This window comes from Malania oleifera, chromosome 6 (assembly GCF_029873635.1).
Source record: "Malania oleifera isolate guangnan ecotype guangnan chromosome 6, ASM2987363v1, whole genome shotgun sequence".
Classification (NCBI taxonomy): Eukaryota; Viridiplantae; Streptophyta; class Magnoliopsida; order Santalales; family Ximeniaceae; genus Malania; species Malania oleifera.
The window spans coordinates 110,294,366-110,315,322 of NC_080422.1; the positions used below are offsets into that span (position 1 = coordinate 110,294,366).

Consider the following 20,957-nt stretch of genomic DNA (forward strand, 5'->3'; position numbering starts at 1 on the left):
GGGCAGGGCCTCTTTTTATTGCCTATAAATTAATTCTTGAACATTCATTCTCAGAACCTAGCAGTTGATTAAAGTAGGAAACAAACTCATTTGCCACCTCATCATAAGATTCAGTATTTTCTCCATTCTGCTTCATGATAGACGTGATGTGATTCCTATTTTTGTTTTTTTTCAGCAGTGCATGAAAGAAGGAGGATCCTCTGTCACTGAACTTTAAGTATTTTCTCTTGGCCATCTGGGAAAGGAACAATCTGTTTGCCTCCCCCAATTTTTCTACTATAACTCTTTTAGATCTCATCACCTTTTTCAAGTCTTCATAGTCAGGGGCATCATGTAACTTCTCATGGGCCTCCACAAGGTCATCACAAGCTTTTTGTGCACGAGATGAGATATGGGAGAAGTGCAAGGCATTAAGAGTACGTAAAGGCTTTTTAAGCATCTGTAGTTTCTGAGTGAGGCAGAACTGACAACTCCCCACAAAATCCATCTACCAACCCACCCTAACCTTATCCTGAAAGTCAGGATGAGTAGCCCACATATTGAAAAATTTAAAAGGAGGCCTAACCAACTCCGGATCAGAAAACAAAGAGACAAGAGCAGCAAAGTGGTCAGAAATACAACCAGGAAATTGGAAATTAGCATGCACTTTCCAATCAGTAAGGACCTAGTCTTGGTTAATCATAACTCTATCTAGCTTACACCAAACCAAGCCGTTTGTCCAAGTAAGGTGGCAACCCGAGGAATTAACATATGATAATCCTGCAACATTAAAGCAATCGCTCATATCCTTCAGTTAATATTCAGATACAGGCCCTCCGTTTCGTTTTTCTTCATTGCTCCGCACACTATTGAAGTCACCCAAAAGAAGCCAAGCACCAGGACCAGAGCAACTTGCCTAAATGATATCTTCCCACAACACTCTTCTTCCCACAAGGGAATTTAGGTCATATACAAAGCTAATTAACATCTCATTTGCTATCACCATACACTTCGCCAGACAGTGAACAACCTGAGCACTTAATGGTGGACCTGCAAGTCAACCTGGAGGGGGTTCCACAGGACAACAATTCTCCCACCCCCATGACACTCAAAGTTGTTAACTTGCTCCCATTTACTAAACTTTTTTTCCATAATTGTTTCCAGTTTTTCCTTTGACATCTTTGTTTCCAAAATTCCCATCATATCGATTATATTTATTCTAATGAGATCTTCTACCCCTTTTTGCTTCAGGGGCCTATTTAGTCCCCTGATATTCCATACGGCTACCTTCATTTGGATAGAGAGGGCCCTGGCCCTCCTTTCTTGTTTGGTTGTGTCTGTCCACCTCCTTTTTTACCAGATTTCTTGGACTTTCCACTAATAAATTCATTAATCACTCCTTTACTGATCAGACAGGAGATGCCACCCTTGCCATAACCAACAGTTTTTAGTGATACCATGTCACGACCTGCTCATTTTCCACATAAATTTTTTTTTTATAATAATATCATCATAAAATCAATACCACACATCTCACATTCCAGCTCAGCAGGTCACAATCCACTTGGACTCGTGGGTACCAGGGATACATCAGAATATACAGCAGAAGCCTACGCAGCAGAAAATGTACAATCATTTACATACCATCATATCATACATCACAATATACCAGAGTTACTACAATCACTGTACTTCCATATATACATCCCAAAAATGAAATCTAAGGACAAATCCTAGAAAACCTAACTATCCCTACCAGAAACTTACCCTTCGTAGAGGGCAGATAAACAACACTAATTCTGCGGGGCTTTTCCCGCTCTCCTATTCGGGGCTCCTGAAAAGTTAATAAGATTTAGGTATGAGACACCTCTCAGTAATGGAAATAAACTAATACTAATGTGTGGCAACATGAGTATTCTGTGTTCTACATATACCATACATAACATATTCAATACTATTTATCAAATTTGGGAAAACATAAGTACATCAGAACGTGGCAGAACATACTGCATTTCATAAACATATCTCATCTCATATCATAATAATAACATAAAACAAGCCTGGTAGGTTAGCTGGCTGTTGTCATGTATTATTCCCACATGACTAGGTTGTGTGGCCCAAAGGCCGGACCTGACAATGGTTGGCCGACCACTGCCAAGTCGATAGTCTAGTCTGTAGGTCCGATGGGTCTACCCAGACTGGCACGTACACTAGGGGCGATAACAACACACTTCTTAAAATAACCACATCGACCATCCAATCTCACACCACTCCGTACAGCAGCGTTAACACAGATATCATGATCACGAAGACTATGGACACATAGCAACGGTACTGTGCAAGTGTTAGCCTAAACCAAGCCAACTAGGTTCTAATATCATATATATATACTAAAATCGTGATACATAAATATTTCATATCATTTATTTTCACATCAATCATATCATTTCACACACACACACACACACACACATATATATACGTGTATCATGAAAATCATCGGCCCGTACGCCGGTATTACACATTTTATCATAGCTCGGCCCGTACGCCAGCTACACATAGCACAGCCCGTACGTTAGCAAATCATAATCACATAGCACAGCCCGTACGCCGGAAAATCACATCTCATAGCATGATCCGTACGCCGGCAAGTCACATCACATAGTACGGCCCGTACGCCGACAAATCTCAATCACATAGCACGACCCGTATGCCGGTAAATCACATAAAAATCTCGGCCCGTACGCCAGTTTTTCATCATAAAAATCCGTATCATTCACATTCCCAGAAACAGTATTTCACAACATTTTTACTCATGCCACACAATAGATTTTCCACATATTCAACATACGATCATTTTCACAGTATTTTGCAAATATAAAACATATATATAAACATATACATTTTCCATAAATCAAATGATAAATATATATATATATATATATATATATATATATAAGCATTTTCTCAAAAACAGAAACTAGTTTAGTTTATTCCCTTACCTGATTCCTAAACAGCTTCTAAGAAAATCCTCCCCGCACCCGCAGGGTTCTTAACTCAACACCCTGAAAATGAAAACTCATAGAATTAAACTTTAGTATTTCAACGAGTATAACATTTCTTATAACTACCATTAAGTCAAATTCGGCTTAAAAGTCTTACCTCAACTCAGGGATGATTTCCTACATTCCCAATCAACACCCCTGGAAATGAAAACTCCTAGTATTAAACTTTAATATTTTAACGCATAAAACACTTTTCTCAACTGTCACAAATCCAAAAATTGAGTATTAAGCCTTACCCTGGATTTGGGATGGTTTCCACCTTATTTTCATCGATGATACGCTCCAGCAGATTCAGAGAGAACTCCGCCAGGAGCGTCGGCGAAGATCTGGCCCGAAATCAATGAAAGAAGGAGAGATGACCGAGAGAGAGAGAGAGAGAGAGAGAGAGAGAGAGAGAGAGAGAGAGTGTGTTAGCTTCCTTAAGAAGCTTAAATTTCGAATTTCCCATATTTATAGAACAGCAAGATTTGTCGACGAATTCTCGTTAATTTTGTCGACGAAATTCAGTCGATTCATTTCCCCCTCTCGGTATTTTCTCGTCAACGAAGTCTTATGTTCGTCGACGAAATTCTTAAAGCCTTCGTCGACAAAACCCTGTGTTCGTCGACGAAGCTTGGCAGCTTCCTTCCGTTTCTTTTTCCCAATTTCCCTTTCTTTATTATTTAAATTTCATTTAAAATCCGGGTCGTTACATACCATCTGCTGGTGTTCATCTTGACAGGGATCAAGAGCTCGAACAGAATTATCAGTCACTCCCCCATCCCTACCATCTGGTACCTCAAGGGAACAACCATCATCAATCACATTTTTCTCTTCATCACCACAAGGGATAGCCTTAATACACTCCTATATCTTACCATTGGATTTACTACGATCCATTTTCTTCATCTGTGATTCCAAACCATCAGCCACAACCAGATTGTTGGAATGACATTCAAACACTGTTTTAGGGAATAGAACACACACCTTGCTACTTTGGTGAATAGAATGCACTAACCCCATAGGCCCGCAGCTCGATGGCACATGGGACTGACAAATAGGATCCACAGCAAAACCAGACCTCCTTTGAACAAATAAGTCATTACCATCTTTTACCATATCATCAATCGCCAGATTTTTCCCCTTCACATTACCCTTCATCTCAGTAGGCACTGCAACAGATTTCTGATATTCACCTGCTTTAGCACCTACAGCTTTACCTTTCTTGAGACCACAAAAGTTGACAGTGTGGCCAATATGTTCACATAAAGTACAGAACCTTGGAAGGTTTTCGTATACAACCTCCTGTTCCATCACTTCATCATCAAGAAGGAAAACCTTCACTGAGTTTTTTATGTCTTTCGCGACATCCATCTCCACCAGCACACGAGCATAGGAGATCCTGGCCTTCATAATTGTAAGCTTATTAGCACATAACGGCCTTCCCAATTCAGAACAAATCCTCCCCAGGGCCATGGTATTCCACATTTTTAAAGGAAGATTATTTAACTTCACCCAAACCGGTAAAATTGTCTTGTGTTCAGAGCCAAATTGGAACTGCTTAGGCATCTTCTTCATAAAAAGGGTACTACCACGAATGGCATAGGGAGCCTTTTGTAGAACATCTTCGAGTTCATCCTCAATCAGGAACTTGACGACCACCTAGCCATCTTCGTGCCTAATGTAAGTGACCTTTGAATTCCAGGAGTTAACCACAACATTGATCTCTACCCTTCCAGGAATTTTCCTAACAAAATAACCTACTAGGCACTTTCCATACGAATCTTCTGGTCTCAAAAGATAAAAAATCTCCAATCTAGCTCCTCCCCCATCGGAATGGAATTTTGGGATAGCAGTACAGTAGCTAGGGTTCCTGTTATTCGCAAAAAGATCCGACCATGAGACCCTTTTATTGTTCCTGACAATCGTTCTCTCCTTCTGACCCTTCATCTCATAATTATCCTCCTCGTTCCCATTTTCTGTATCAATAGGAACATTCATAGCTTCATTTTCAGATTCTGACTCCTTTACTGCTCTGAAGCATATCAGGGAGAGATGTGCGAGGGAGAGACCCACGCATCTCCTGGAACCTCTTCAAAGCTTCTTCCTCCAACCTTTCGTATTCCACCATAATTTTCGAGTCTTTCTTTGATTCCCACTGTGCCCTACAACCTCCTTTAGTTTCAATAAATTTCAAGGCATCTACTATCATCTCTTTTCTCCCTTCCTTGTTTTTCATAGCAATCTGAACCCAGGATTTCGAACAACCAGCCATTTCTGCCAGAAGTTCCAAAAAATTCAAATTCACATCAGGCGGGAACCCAAATCAGATTCCCTAGCACCCAAAAATTCTTCACAATCTGTATGAAGCCAAAAATACACCCAGAGATCTTCGGTTATCTCACGATCCAGAAATCCAAAACAGATCCACGACACAATCACGATCCAAGACCCACACCCTCAATCCGCAAGCGCCTCTCTCTAGAGAGAGGATAGAGCTTCTCTCTCTAACTTGCAAATTTCTTCTAACTGCTACAAAGCAACGACAATTGCTAGGCGGAGAGGTAGCCACTATTCATGGAGGGGGGCTATGGATTCACATGTAAACAACACAACAAAATCTGAACTCTTTTCTTTTCTACATTTGCGGATCCCATTTACCTATTATGGTTCTTGCTTTTGATTTCATTTTTTATTTTTTTTCAACCTATTGGTTTTTCTTAGTGATCCCTATATTGAGACCTTTCTATTTATTACAATATTTTAATTCATATTCTAAAATATTTTTAGGATTTTTCATTTCTTTCTAATTTAGTATTACATTTTCAAAAAGGATAAGAAAGTTTGCACCACCTCCATACATCTAGATTAAAATTAAGTCCATAATATTTGTCCTAAACATGCGTCTTTACAAGATCTCTCTTAGCACAACACATATCTTTATAGGTTCTCCTCGACGTGACATGTATTTATACTGATTCTCCTTATGTTCATACATCTACATTAAAAATTGATTCCAAGTTCTCCTTGATGTCTTTATAGTTTCTCCTCACCACAACATATGTTTTTATAGGTTCTCATTACGACACATATCCTTACAGGGGGACACATACCCTAACAGGTTTTCCTTGGCAATCCCTTTTTTGATATATTGTGAAGCAGACACAATATCTATATATTTTATTTAACTAGGTTAAAATATAAGAAGCACATTACACAAGCAAATTCACTTACACTACAGATTCTTAACTGTTTAGTTTCCTACTCCTTTAGAAAAAATATTTATATTTTAGAATCTCCTTAAGATTTTTTTCCCTTGTTTCTAATTTGATATTGCATTTTAAAAAAGAATAAAAGAGTTTACGACACTTTTATAATTGAGTATAGGCTTTCCTCGGCATAATGCATGTCATTATAGGTATTATCTAGAGTTAATCTTTTATTTTTTTCGTTAGCATTTTTCATGTGCACGAATGGGACAAAATAATGTATAAAATTATATTGAAATTTATCTAAATATAAGGTCCGAAATTCATACGCTCAAACACTACCTTAGGTATTTCGAAGTTGTTTTCTTCTTATAGTTTATTATTAGGTACTCTGAAGTTTACTCTTTACCTATTTCTAGCTGAGTTTATTATTACCTCTTCTTTCCACAACTAATAATGTACAATCAAAACAGCTGACAATATATGATATTGTAAGACAAACAAATTTTGTCCTTTTAGTTCAGTTCTATTTAGTCTTAAAACATACAAACATGGCACAAGGTTTATGCTCTATTATGAACCAAATTATATATCCTATCAAATTGATTTCATTTGATTAAGTTCATCTTTCATTTAATTCATTTTTCTTTCTGCCGCGTAGCAGAGGTAGACAAGTTATTATTTAATATTAACAATAACTTAGCCATCCATTGGTGAAGCACAAGCTCTCGCAAGAAAAAAAATGAGGTAAGAACAAAATACAAAGAAGACTTCCAAATCTACGAAGGAAAAATTCTAATTAGTTCACAGATAGCTGGGATTACAGCATCGGGTATATGGGTTTAAATGACTCGAGCTACCTCAGAAGCTCCTTGAGGACAACTTGTTTTGTAACTTGAAGAACCAAGCCGAGTTCAAACCAATTGAGTACCTTGGAGAAATGAGTTCAAGTTTCACATTACTACTCACGAGGACACTCAAAACTAATCAGGTTCTGAGGTTAGAACTTCTGAGTTGAGCCAACTTTGAAAATTCCATTGCGCTAACTTGACTTGAGTACACATCTAATCAGTATCCGCACAACATTATAATTCAAGATTTCGATCAAGCATGTCTAAATGAGTTATCCGGCTTGGGAACCTAGGCGGCAGCCTCAACTGCATGGCATCCTCAATGTCTATGGGCAAATGAGTTGCCGCAAACACAATCCCACCCTTCTTTCGGTGCTCCCTGATGATATGTTCAAGCAACTTCACACCGTCGTCATCCAGTGCAACTGAGGGCTCATCAAGCAACCAGATCGGCCTATCAATTGCCAATAACCTTGCAAGCTGCAGCCTTTTCCGCTGACCCATTGACAGAATTCTTGCCTTCTCTTTTACTAATCTTCCGAGTCCCATAAACTCCAGAGCGGGCAGGGACTTCCCCTGCTTCCCTTCAAGAACCTCGAACCACTGCACATTGTCAAGAACTGTTTGCTTGTCTTTGATGGCATCTTTCAGAGAAAGCCAATTGAGCTGAAGCTTGTACTGGTGGAAAATCCCGGAGTCCTTTATGTCATGACCATTCCAGAGGATAGCACCAGCAGAAGGCCGGGAAAACCCAGCTAACATTCGGAGGAAGGTGGATTTTCCTGAGCCATTAGTGCCAGTTAAGATAAGCGCTCCCCCATCATGAATAGATACATTTACGTGTCGCAGGATCCGTTGCCCATTCCTCATGCAAGAGACATTATTGAGGAGAATCCGAGGGAGCGGTGGTTTTCGGAGAGACATTGACTGGGGTGAAAAAATAAAATTTGGGATTTTGTCTGGGCTATTGCAGAGGAAGATTTAGCTATTCAGATTTTAGGGGTTGATCAAATTTCCGCTGAATCAAACCCAAATCACAACCAATGTTTGCAAAGTCGACTGGATCTCTGCCAAGATGATAAAGAAAACAAGAAAATTCACATTTCCCATTGACTCAAATGAGTGATGAATTTGAAGGAAGAGATAAGCAAAAAATCAGCATTTTAATCAATGGAACAAAACCCCTCAAAAATCACAAATCCAGATAAAAGCAAAACACAATAAATGACAGTATCTGTCCATCAAAGATCAAATAGAAAGCAAGAGGAAAAACTAGAGCCCTACCAAGAGAGAAGGGGGGGGGGGGGGGGGAAGAAACACAAGATAATTCACTGTTCCCATTAATTCAAATGAGTGATAATTTCAAACAAATTGATAGTCAGAAAATCAGCACTTTAACCAATGAAATGAGAACCTCACCTCCCCCCCACAAAAAAATATACAAATCCAGGTAAGAGAAAAAATATAGGAAGTGATAACATCTGTCCATCAAACAGAAAACAAAGGAAGAACAATTCCTGCGGTCAAATTAAATGCAGAGCCAAAATATCTTTCTAGATATTCAAACTGTAATTTCAACACGAGATCAAAGTACAATATCAGTAGTTGTAACTGAAAGGACTTCCAGGGCTCTATCTGGACAGAGAAAAAGGCAGAGTTTATGGGTTCAACCTAATTCAGAGGAAGTATGCCATCAAATGACACACAAGGCCGCATAATTGCCTTGCTGGACTGCCCAGGGTATCAGGTGATACCATGATAGCATTGATGCTTAAGCAGAGCTGCTTGATCTATATCAATTACTAGGATAGATTTCTAAGCAATTCAATGGGCATAAAGTAACTCCAAAGAAAATTTTAAAATAAGAAAGTCATTCCACTAATAAGTAGAAAACATAACAAGAAAGAGGACAAAAATTTATGCATTATGACAATTCAACAAAAATATCAACATCGAGCCCATGCAGCATGCAAGCCAACAAGACAACCAAAGCAAGGCATTTCGATATTCCACATGCCATAAACCAACCTGAATTAGCCACCACTACTTTTGTGCGTGTGAGAACAATTTTTAACTGGATCATATGACCAAAACATGCCCACTCACAAATACACACAGACATCCACACCTGCCCACCCACAGGTATGTGTGTTTTTCCTCTTACAACTTTAAGCCTTTCTGTATCCACACATAATAATGCAGAATTTGTTCGCATTTCCTAATGTAAAGCAAGCTAAAATCGAATCTTATCCTGCTTTCTTGACAGTCTGCCAGAAGCCACACAATAAAGTGCCCGTTTAGGATAGCTTAAATAAAAAAAGATTTCATAGCACAAAATTGGTTTTAGATTAGCCTTTGACAACTTAGTTGGTGAGGCACATTTTAGGAGTTGAAAATTGATTTGAACCTAAATTGTTTTTAGGGGAAGTTTATTGAAGCATGTACCCAAGCTGATTTTTAGATCAATTATCACTTCCCAACTTACTTTTGTACCATATAATAAAAATTAAAAAAATTACTTTCCTTCAAAAGCTACCTATACAGCTCAAAATAGTGAGCCTGAGCATGCATCTAAAGAACCAAGGACCAAGCATTACAAGCCCATCCCCAACTTCAACACCTCGGAAAACCAACCAACAAACCAGTCATATATTTCATCTCATGCAGAGTTGGCTCCGATACTGTGTACACAAGGAAAAAATGTAACAAGAGTGCATAAGACATCAGTAATCTGCATGCAGCTAACGAAATGCCGAATCATGTAAACTGAATGGCTCAAAGTTTGCCAGGCTTATGGCAAAACGACAAAAAGCAAGTGCAAGCTCCTAAAGTGGGTTTCAGAGGAGATCCAAACCAATGGAAATTCATAAGAAAGATCCAAATCATCTGATATATTCAAAGAAGGAGAAGAAGAAAGGGAGAAAGCAGAAACTCAGAAAAAAAAATATGACTATCTATAGAAGAAACAAATAATCTAGTGCAGATATAAATAGAAGACTACCCAAAACGTATAACAAACTGGATAGCTACACAAACATGCAAAAATTATCAAATCAGCCACCTACAAATTATATAAATAGTTGCTGGTGGAAAAGCCTGAGGAGAAAATTTAAAACAGAAGCCCTTTTCAAAACTTAAAATACTTTAAAGCCAATCAAGTATGCGCAATGCCCATATTCTAGCTGAAAATATCTGATTGATGTGCAAGAGTTTTACAGGTGACGGATAATCTTCCATTAGAAAAATTGGAATTGCAGGTTGTAGAAGGGCAGCAACTCTATCCTCATGGCCATGAAAGTAATGTGCAACTATAGCAGAGAGAGAGAGAGAGAGAGGAAGAGGAGGAGGAGGAGGAGAAGGATAGGACAAGACTTTTTTTCATTTTTCAGTAGCTATTTAACTATATAATCACTTCAGATGATGGGGACAAAAAAAAAACAACAAGTGCCTGTCAATTCAAATTTTTGTTCAGCGTACAGTATTCTGCTAGGGTGGTTAGTTGACTCAGCTGAAGTTTAAAAAAATAATCACTTTCACTTTCCAGATCATTATATCTAACTGAACTCCTAGAAAGTAATTCCGATGCAATTTTTTCTCCACCAAATTTTGTGCAACACGAGGTCAATTATAATTCTTTTATTCATGCAATAACTTTTGTGAGGCAGAGTTTCTTATAAATATTATAACCAAGAAATGACTTTTATTTAAATTACTTCAGTTGGTTAAGGTGATAAACAAATTCAGAGTTTCTTGTACAAGTAAATCAGCACACAAAGATTAACAACAACAGCAATAACAAAAACAACAATTTACACGAATCCTTTTCCACCAATTAACACAATTGTGGGAAATTTCCTCCCGCAATTTGAGGGCTATTAAATTCTTATTCACCATTTTATTCCAAGTTAGTTTAGGTCTACCCCTACCCCTTCTACTACCACTAACAATAACTGGCTTGCCCCTTACTGGTGCACTAGCATCCATTGTAGATGCCCAAACCATCTGAATAGTCTCTCCCTTATCTTATCTTTGATACGTGTTGTGCCTTACTGCAAATGTTCATTCCTTAATTTATCTTTTAACGTCCTACCGCTCATCCACTTTAGCATTTTCATTTCGAAAATTTTTACTTTTGGATATGTTGTTTTTATTTTCTAATATTCTTATCCATATAGTATAGCTGGTCTTATAGTCGTCCTATAAAATTTTCCTCTTACTTTTTAGGATAGAAATCACACAACACACCCGAAGCACTTCTCCATTCAACCACCCAGTTTTAACTTTTAACTCTATACATAACATCTTCTTCAATTTCTCCATTATCTAGCACAATAGATCAAGGTATCTAAATCTAGTGGTGCTATTAATTTCTTGATCATCAAGTTTAATCTTTTCTCTAATATTCCTCGTACCATGAATGCAAATAGATTTTATAAATTCCGTCTTATTTCTATTTATCCTAAAAATTCTAGATTCTAAAGCTTTTCTCCATCATGATTGTGTTGTTTCACAACAATAAGTTGAATTCTATTTACAAATAAGCAAAATTTTGGGCTGACAAGTTCATATATATCAATATTTTCTGTAATTAGGATTGTGTTGTATAGGTTCCACTTGGCTTCCAGCCTGGTATTGTTTGTTGCAAAGTTTTACTTCTTTTCAACAATCTGTCAGCTGTATCACTTGGTTCGCCTCCTACAGAATTGGCTTTGGTGCTCTGGAGTCTGGGCTTACATCTGGTTGGATTTGTAGTCTCTTATGTTGGACCTTACCTAATTAGATGTATTTGGTTTATTTGATGCATGTCTTTTGTACACCTCACTTGGGTTCTCTTGATTTACTTGGCTTCAAGTGGGTGTCAATATTTGGCTACTCCTCGCTGCAGATATGTTCACTATTTATCTTTCTTAATAATGTGTTTTTTTTGCTGATGAAAAAGGGACAGCCATAACTACTCTTAGCTATAAAAAATAAACAATAATGCAAACATGCTTTTTTTTTTTTTCAATTTCTTTTTAATTTATTTTAGTAGGATGTTCTCCGAAGACGCTAATTAAGTGCAAGCGCAGAGGGGTGTCCTACTAAAAACTTTAATATTCCTATCCTTCAAGTGAGATAATTATTATACAGATACTTTCTGATACAAATCGTAGATTTCAAAGTCATGATGTTAATCAAATGGTGGATGATATTAATGGCAGAAAGGATGAAAGAGATCATGTCAACCTTCAACATGGGAGGGGCATATGGAGGAAACCTAGAGATATTAAATAGAGGAAGCTCAATAAAGGTTCAAAATAGCTCAAGTCCTAATGGAGTTTGAAGGAATAACACCATAAATGAATTTAAAGAACTCTCTTTGGGAAAATGGAAATTTTAAGGGTTATCATGCCCTGAATTTTGAGGTATTCCCAAATTGGGATATGTTTTATGTAGAGAGTACACGGGGTTTTGAGCAATGTCCTTATGGTTTAAAAAATGATTTCCAATAGAATTTAGATGGAGAAAATGGAAACCTCAACGGGTGCCATAAAAAAACTGATAAAGGCATAACACCAAAATGATTTACAAGAATGTTGTGAAGTGGAAAAGTGCTTCAAGTGTGCTTTGTGATGATAGAATACCCTAAAAATTAAAAGAAAATTTTTATAGGATGGCTATAAGACCAACTATGCTATATGGATCAAAATGTTGGGCAACTAAGAAACAACATATCCAAAAAGTGAAAGTTGTTGAGATAAGAATGCTTAGATGGATGAATGGTATAACACTGAAAGATAAATTAAAAAATGAACATATTTTTAGCAAGTTAGGCATAGCTCTATAGAAGATAAGATAAGGGAGGGGCAACTTAGATGGTTTGGGCACTTGCAACGTAGGCCACATAGTGCACGAGTAAAGAAGAGTAGGTTAGCTATTGCGAGGAGTAGTAGAAGGGGTAGAAGTAGACCTAATATAACTTGGAATGAGATAATGAGTAAGGATTTAATAGCCCTGAATTTGTCAAAAGAAATTGTCCATGATCACATAAATTGGCAAAAAAGGATTCATGTAGCCGACCCCACCTAGTGGGACGAAAGGCTTGGTTTTGTTGTTGTTGTTGTTGTAAAACCAGAGAGACATGTTTTCAACTTGTTGGGATTTCACATGTATGTTGCTGCTCAAGATGACCCAGCCAGCTGCACGAGTGCTGTAAAACCAAAAACTAGAGCACATCTGAAAATACATGGAACTTCCAAAGGTGATACTTGAATAATTGATGAGACGTGTTTTATCTTGTGGACTCTAGGCTTTTGGACATTCCAAACAGTTCCAGTGACTCTGGGTTCCATCATGCAGCCCCGGATGCCTCCAAGACAAACCCCATAAATCCTATCAAATTATTTATCTTTACATGTTATTTTCCATTCAAGTACAATTTTGGACAAAATCTGAAATGGGCACTCAAAAGGAGGGGTATATAGGAAGCAAGAACAAGGGGCTAATGGTATGTGTAGCCAAATAATGTCCGAGGATGAGGGAAGAACAAGGTTTAGTCTGATGGACATCATAAATGCAGAAGAGAAGAACATCACAAATGCAGATGAGAATATTGGTCATCAATATAATCCATGTTATTCAATTGTAGGATGTGCATCAACCAGAAAATATTATCTTAGTAATATGAAGCTAAAGGAAAATAAGATGAGAAAAGCATTATTGAAGTCACTCTTCTTTTTTCAAATCCACGTACCCATATAAAAAATTTGAAGAATTATTATGCCTTGAAGCCAAAATGAAATATTGCACATGGTTATGTGTCGGATAATAACAATAATAAGGGCAAAAGACACTGATGAAGTTTGGAAAAAAGACACAAACCTCCCTCGAGGTTTCAAAAATCCCACACACCTCCCTAAAGTTTCAAAAATTCCAAAGACCACCCTTGAACTTTGATTTTTGAGACATTTATACCCCTCAAAAGGCTTGTTTTTCGCCAAATATAAGGGAAAGTTTGTCTTTTCGACAAACCTCTATGGAGATTTGTAGAATTTTTGGAACCTTGGTGGAGGTCCTAGGATTTTTGAAACCTCAAGGCAGGTCCCATGTCTTTTTACCAACCTAGAAGTTAGTGTATTTTACCCTAATAAGAATTTAAATTTTATGATTTAAAATTTAAATTTATAAGCTAAAGATTTTAACAAACAATCTCAAGACATTGGAACCATATCCCAACTCATCCCACACCTAAGAAAAAAAAAAAGAAGCATATAACGAAGATAACAACTGACTTGGAGTTTCAAAAAGAAAAAAAAAAAAGAAATAGTACCAAAACAAGAACAGCCATGGAGCACCTTTGTGCAATGAAAACAAAGACTGAAAATAGAAAAAAAAAAAAAACCACATATCAATTAAAATGCACAAAAAAGTTCAGTTATTGGTGCTGAAAAATAATAGAAGGGAAAAATATATATTAATAAATTAATAATAATAAAAGAAAATATACTTATTGGAAATCAAGGCATAGAAGGACCATTGTCCTTAAAGTCAATTTTGCGCCCATGGAGAGCATATCTTGGTGCATATAGTCACTATGCGCACAACCTCCATCATTACTCAACAGGCTCGGTTTTGTGTGCACTCACAAACACTAGAGATATAGGAGATGCACACTACCGTTTACCCAACAATGTCAAAAGAGAAGAGAACAAGGAAAGAATAGAAGAATATTTATTAAATCTTGTTTAGACTGGAACACGTCTTTTATAGGCTAAACTAAAAAAACTTCTAGCTGTAATAAATAATATAAACTTAAAATTGTAATTAAAAAAAAAAAAACAGATATAACGATTGAACTAGAATCACATAATTAATTAAATAAAATGGCAGCTACTTAATAGCACGTATTTATCTCACTTACAAAATATGTTTTTTAAATTGAAACATGAAATACTAACAATTGGAACTACATCCTAGCTTATCCAAGAATATAAGCTGAAAATCTAGCCAAACTAAGAAGTTACCCGACACCAAGAAGAAGAAGAAGAAGAATGAAGGTGGCCTTCATGAGTTAATTTGCATTTAAAATGTAAAGAGCAATAAATTAAAAACACAACCATCAATCCATAATATAAGAGAGGATGCAGTTTTGAGGCATTCAAAAACAAACTGCTTTGATTCATTCCCTTTAAGCCAAATCAAAAACAAATTAAATATTTTTATTAAATTACATGATTTAAGATGTACCTTTATAAGATAAGCATTTTAACAAACAACTTTGAGGCATTGGAACTATATCCCAACTTATCCAATAATACAAGAGGATAATTTAAGGTGAACTTACCTAAGAGCAAAAGGAAGAATATAAGGAAGATAACAGCCGAGTTGGAGTTTCAAAAAAAATTGGAAATAGTAGCAAAACATGAACAGCCATGGCTTTTGTGCATAGAAAAGAAATAAAAAAGACTGAAAAAAAAAAGCACCAAAATAACAACCAAATGTCAGTTAAAAATGCACAAGAATCAGTCGTTGGAATTATTTTATATACATGTGTATCTAAGAATATAAGAAAATCCAGCCCAACTAAGAACTTACCTAAAAGCAACAAGAAGAAGAATGATTGCATGCTTGTGAGCCAGTCTGGATTTAGAACGTAAAGAACCACAAATTAAGAACACAACCAACAATCTAAAAGGACAGAGATACGCAGATTTGAGGCATTTAAACAAACTATTTTGATTCATTCCTTCTAAAAGAAATAAAAACAGAATAATAACTTTAAAAAAAGATAAATTACATGATTTCAGACTTAGATTTATCACTCAGACATTTTAACGAACAGTTTTGAGGCATTTCCACACACATCTTGTAAACCTTGGACTCAAGAGAGATACATTTCAGGCGGCAGCAGCGATGAGGTAAACGGTTAGAAAAACCAGGACATCACTGCCGGTTAGGGAAAGAGAGAGAAAAAGGGCAGACGGCGGCGGCGAAGTTCCTGCTGTCTGGCGCCGGAGGTGGAGGAGCAGAGGTTCCTCGCAGGGCGCAGCCGATACATATATAATTAATAATCTCTATTGACGATCATGAAAAGAAAAGACATTTTTAAATAATTTTTTTAAAATTATTTATAAAAGGTTTACTAAGTTTAAAATAAAAATAAAAACGAAAATTTTACTAATAGATAAATTAGTAAATTAATACTTTTAGAAAAGTGTTCGTAACTTTAAAAAATTATTTTCTGTAATTAATTATCATAATCTCATAATTTTTGAAAAATTATTTTTAACTACCAAATGTTGTGGAGAACATTGTTTTTACTTAACTCAAATTCGAGTGATAAGAAGCAATATATAATGGGAAAATATATTACCATCAACCAAAAAATAAAATAAAAAATTAATTAAATTATGAGTATATGCTATTTACATAAAATGTCGAAATGCCCTATTTTTTAATAGAACACAATACAATACATAGGTTTTGTCGATTGTTTTAGAAATTCATTTAAGTAATTTCTTTGAACATTCTTATAGGTCCGTTTAGATCAAAGATTTTAGTTCAAAAAAAAAAAATATATATATATATATATATATATATATATATAAAAGAAGGTTTAGCACATTTTTTTATTATATTTTCTCTTTATATTAAATACTACTAAAAATAAAAATTTGAGAATGTATGTTATGTACTTGTCCAAAAATATGCTCGATTCATACTAAAAAATAATTTGGCATATCACATGTTAACATTTTCCACGATGCTCCATTACCATATTCTTTTTTTTTTAATTTTTCGACACATTTAACATATAAAAAATAAATATTTTTTTAAATGGTGCAGCTAATATTTATCATTATATGATCTAAAAATTTAGAAGATAATCTTAATGCATTTATAAAAAATTTATGTCCTTTTTAAATTTTATGCTAGATTTTTTTTTAAAAAAAAATCTATATAAATTTAAAATGGGCAACTTTATTTTCTAATATTAGCTATAGCTATTTAAAAAAAAAAAACCTGAAGTTAATTTATATGATTAATACAAGTTTCTGCGATTAAAAAAATGATAATTATTCAAGATAAACATAGAAATATTGTTGAAGATATAACTCTCCAAGGCTAATGAAAGCAATTGCAATCAAAATTAGACAAATGCATAAAATAGTTAAATGAAAATTAAATTATGCATCAAGAAAAAAAAAAAAAAAAGGGGAAATTGTCCATTTTGTCCTCTTTCTGCCCTTTAAGAAGGTAATTTTCTTGGCATTCTTGCATTGGCATGTCTCTCTCTCTAAGAAATAAAATAAAATAAAAAAATGCATGCTCATAGAACCTCTATGCCGAATATATATCGAACGCCTAGTGTACCTAAATTTGAAAAATGGGTTATAGGTATCTTAAATCACGAGTAAGCGCCGTGCGAGAAAAACAGAGGAGAAATGAAAACAAAAATATCAAGTTTACAATGTAATTTTGCAATGATAAAATTTTTAAATTTCAAGACATTTTCACTGAGGGAGTTGTAGAGTTAGCAAATTGCAGTGCCTACAAGTTTTGAAAAGCCACAATGCATTGAATGTATGCCTGAAAGTCACAATCTGTATCATCAAGAAAACCATTTGCTTAGGCTACTCATCACTGACCCAGCAAGAATGCAGTCTCAACCAAACACAAGAAAATTCAACTATAGTGCTTCTTCTTTGATTGCTTGTGAAACTGTGTCTTCCCCAGCAAGAGGAAGTTTCAACATATCATGCCTATGGCTTGAAGCCAGATAAACTTAAAACTAAAAATTGAAGGAAAAAGAAAAAAAAAAAAAGAGGGAAAAATTGATAGACTAATCAGGATACAAAATACAGATAAATGCCCGGATCATCCAATAATCACATGGATGAATAAACTCAAGGCTGTTTGTCTCCGCCAGACAACATAAACTTCTTCCTTCCGCACCTGGCATATTTGGTTTGCTTTTCGATTGTCTTTGAACAGGAAGGCTTGCCTGGCTGCCAAAATTTGAAGCCACGGTATGCTCGGCTCCTGCACCACAAACCTTCACGACAGAGGAATTGCCCTCGTTTTGCACATGAGCCTCATGACACCCCATGCTGGTCCAATCCTCAAGAGAAATACAAGAAATAATCCTGCTAGGAAGTGAAAAGCATTCTAGGCCACCATCAATGACCAATTCAATGTTACATTGACTAGTATGTACAGACAATATTAAATAGTACATGGTGGCAGCAAGGATACAAGATTATATAACTACTGAGGTACATTGCATCCCTTGAACCAAATTGAACCCATTTTAAATATGAAGCGTCGCAGGGCCACTCCCACTCAACATCATAGGAATGTGGGCCAAGCAAATATCTGCTGCTCAGACATGGTAGAAGCGATTCAGCCATATAACAACGGTTCCATTGACAGCTTCACATTTAGTTACTGATCCACCTTCGTTTCCGAGCTGGGCGTTCTGGCTTGACCACTGAATCCACAGGAGCCTCACCTTGTACTGAAGGTAGTGGTGCTTCATTATCCATCTTTTTGATTGTTGTGGTCTCCTTCTCACTAGGCATGGGAAGCTTAAACCGCTCACTTCGTTTTTTCAGCTTCTCCACAGTGTCCAGGTGTCGATCCTCCATTGGTTTTGTATCAGCATCCTTCATCTCCAAATCACCAGTTTCTCTCTCTTCAGCCAAGGGAAGTTGGTTATCAACAGCTTCAGCTGTCTTGAGAGACTCATCTGAAAGTTTACTGGCCAAGGAAGACCCACCATTATTATTCCCATCAATCTCCTTAAGCTTCAAGGAAGACGATGACTTGGTGTTGATACTATAATCTCTCTCCTTGTGGCTTGTCCATCTTTCCAGTTTTGACCGCCCTCTCCTGGAATCTTGCTGCTCATCATCTGAAGAAGCATCTTCCCTTTGTTTTCTGGACGAGTGACGGTGCACCAGAATCTCATGAACATTATTTCCTTGCTCACTGCCTTTCAAGCTAACCTAAACAATTGCCAAAACAGTCATAAAAAAAATAATTACCTCCTTTCTACAGGGAAGCCTCCTGTGTTGATCCATAAGAGAACAGCTTAGAAAACCACAAATAATGAAGTTTCATAATAATAAGGAAAGCAGCATAAATTGTTGGGCAACAGCAAAGTCTAGATCAAACACTTCATAAAATTGTTGGGTAACAACAAGATTTAATCCAAAAACATGATTGTCTGATATTAAAACAAAAAACCAAAAAAAAACAAAACAAAACATCATTAATAGTGAAATTGCTTACATTTGATCATCATCAATAGCTTCCATCCTGTCAACAGTTGTGGGCTAGGATATCCTCAATCAAATTAGCTTTAACTTTTAACCCTAGGTAATGATATAGCTAAAAATATATAATTCACCATACTACACTCATAAGCAAGTCAGACATGCACCATTTTTTTCCTCTCATTTAGAGTCCACTATGCAAGGGGCACCTTTGTTTTATTTTTGTTCTATTTTTATTGGTGAATACATTGTCATGATAGCCCTCAAAAAGAAATAGGCGAACCTAAACCAAAACCTAGGATAGTGACCATATTACTACCTCAATGCCAGCTAGGCACAGACATGCCCAAATTAATGTTACATATAAGATGTCATGCACAGAATCACAGATTTAGTGACACAACTGCAACTAAATTACTAACAGATTTAAATATCTTCAAGAATTTTCTCGTATAATTTTTTTTTTTTTTAAAGAACAATTAATTGAAATTTCCAGTTTGAACTGCAGGGAATCAAGCAAGATTGTCAACGTCTAGACAATGTAAAGTAAAAGCATTATATATTTCACTTGGTAAGCCTTACAAAAAAATTTCAATCTAACAAAATTGTTTTTTTTTTTTTTTAATAATAATAATTCATGCCAGGAAAAGGGCCATCACAAACTTGCGAGCATCACAAACTTAACAAAAAACCACAGACGAGGGCCAATGTCTTCTTGAATTAAAGCTACATTAGAACATCCATTCCTGTTTATATTTTGCATGTTATCCTTCTCTAAGTAGCAAGGATACAAAGAATATAAGATATTTTCTTTTTTTATTTTACCAGAAAAGTGCAAGAAATGTCTCAGTTATTATCAAAATTAAAGTTGAAGGACATCCATAGAATCAAAAGAAAACAGAGATGCATGCTTACAATACCAAGTAGACATTTAGTCTAGTAAGCCTAGCCCATTCCCAGTTTTTAAAGATAATCCCTGTGTCCAGGTGTCACAGCAGTGACACCGAAACCTTCACCTAAGCAAGAACACAACATTCTCATCATGTTGAACAGAAACACAATCCAACAGCACATGTAACTTTAATTTCTCAAGAAGGTACTGCAGTCCTCTGAATATACTGATATGACACTTTGACTGGAGGTACCCAGGTACACACAACATGGCAACAAGAGCATACAGGATACCGATCAATAAAACATCTTCCCACAGACATGCCACGCTGAGAAGGAATAAGAAAGAAGAAAATCACCTTTGCCACCCTTGCCATCATCATTCTCAACCCTCTCCAACCACCTCTCTCTCATCATACTCATTAGGCTCTTCAGGCTATTTACAGCAATTTTTTATAATAATAAGACCTTAAATTTTATATTTATGCCATACGCTACCAACATTTTGATCTTTCTCCTATGCACCAAGTCACTAAATTTTTTTTAAAACAAAATAAATGAAATTAATTTTTTTTTAATTTTTGTTCACATTAATATTTGATAATAAGGTTAACTTAATAAAATAAACTCTAGATACATGATTAATTCCCCGATAATCAAAAATTTGGAAATGTTCAAGTATGCTAATATTTGGAAATATGATGGATCTGACACAAGACACATACA

General features: G+C 36.0%; 2 protein-coding genes across 8 annotated transcripts in view; both read right to left on the reverse strand.

Moving 5' to 3' along the window:
- Positions 1–6,910: 6,910 nt before the first annotated feature.
- Positions 6,911–16,163, reverse strand: LOC131158284 (ABC transporter I family member 1). 7 transcript variants are annotated; one of them, XM_058113042.1, is made up of 3 exons: positions 15,860–16,131; positions 15,658–15,702; positions 6,911–8,150 (listed from the first exon to the last, which is right to left on the reverse strand). In XM_058113042.1, the coding sequence occupies exon 3, from the start codon at positions 8,005–8,007 to the stop codon at positions 7,318–7,320; it is 690 nt and encodes a 229-aa protein (XP_057969025.1). In that variant the 5' UTR covers positions 8,008–8,150; positions 15,658–15,702; positions 15,860–16,131; the 3' UTR covers positions 6,911–7,317. The 7 variants fall into 7 exon arrangements, with proteins under 7 accessions (XP_057969025.1, XP_057969030.1, XP_057969027.1 ...); XM_058113047.1 differs by having other exon boundaries at positions 15,937–16,128; XM_058113044.1 differs by having other exon boundaries at positions 15,926–16,119.
- A 1,584-nt stretch (positions 16,164–17,747) lies between these two features.
- LOC131157552 (FIP1[V]-like protein) overlaps positions 17,748–20,957 on the reverse strand; it is a 30,883-nt gene continuing 27,673 nt past the window's right edge. Inside the window, exon 9 of the mRNA XM_058111793.1 lies at positions 17,748–19,070. Within this exon, the coding sequence (XP_057967776.1) occupies positions 18,504–19,070 (567 nt within the window). The 3' untranslated portion in view covers positions 17,748–18,503. The remainder of the gene's footprint in view (positions 19,071–20,957) is intronic.

Excerpts from the sequence above, each read along its gene's own strand:
- LOC131158284 (XM_058113046.1), bottom strand. The coding sequence starts at position 8,007 with ATGTCTCTCCGAAAACCACCGCTCCCTCGGATTCTCCTCAATAATGTC.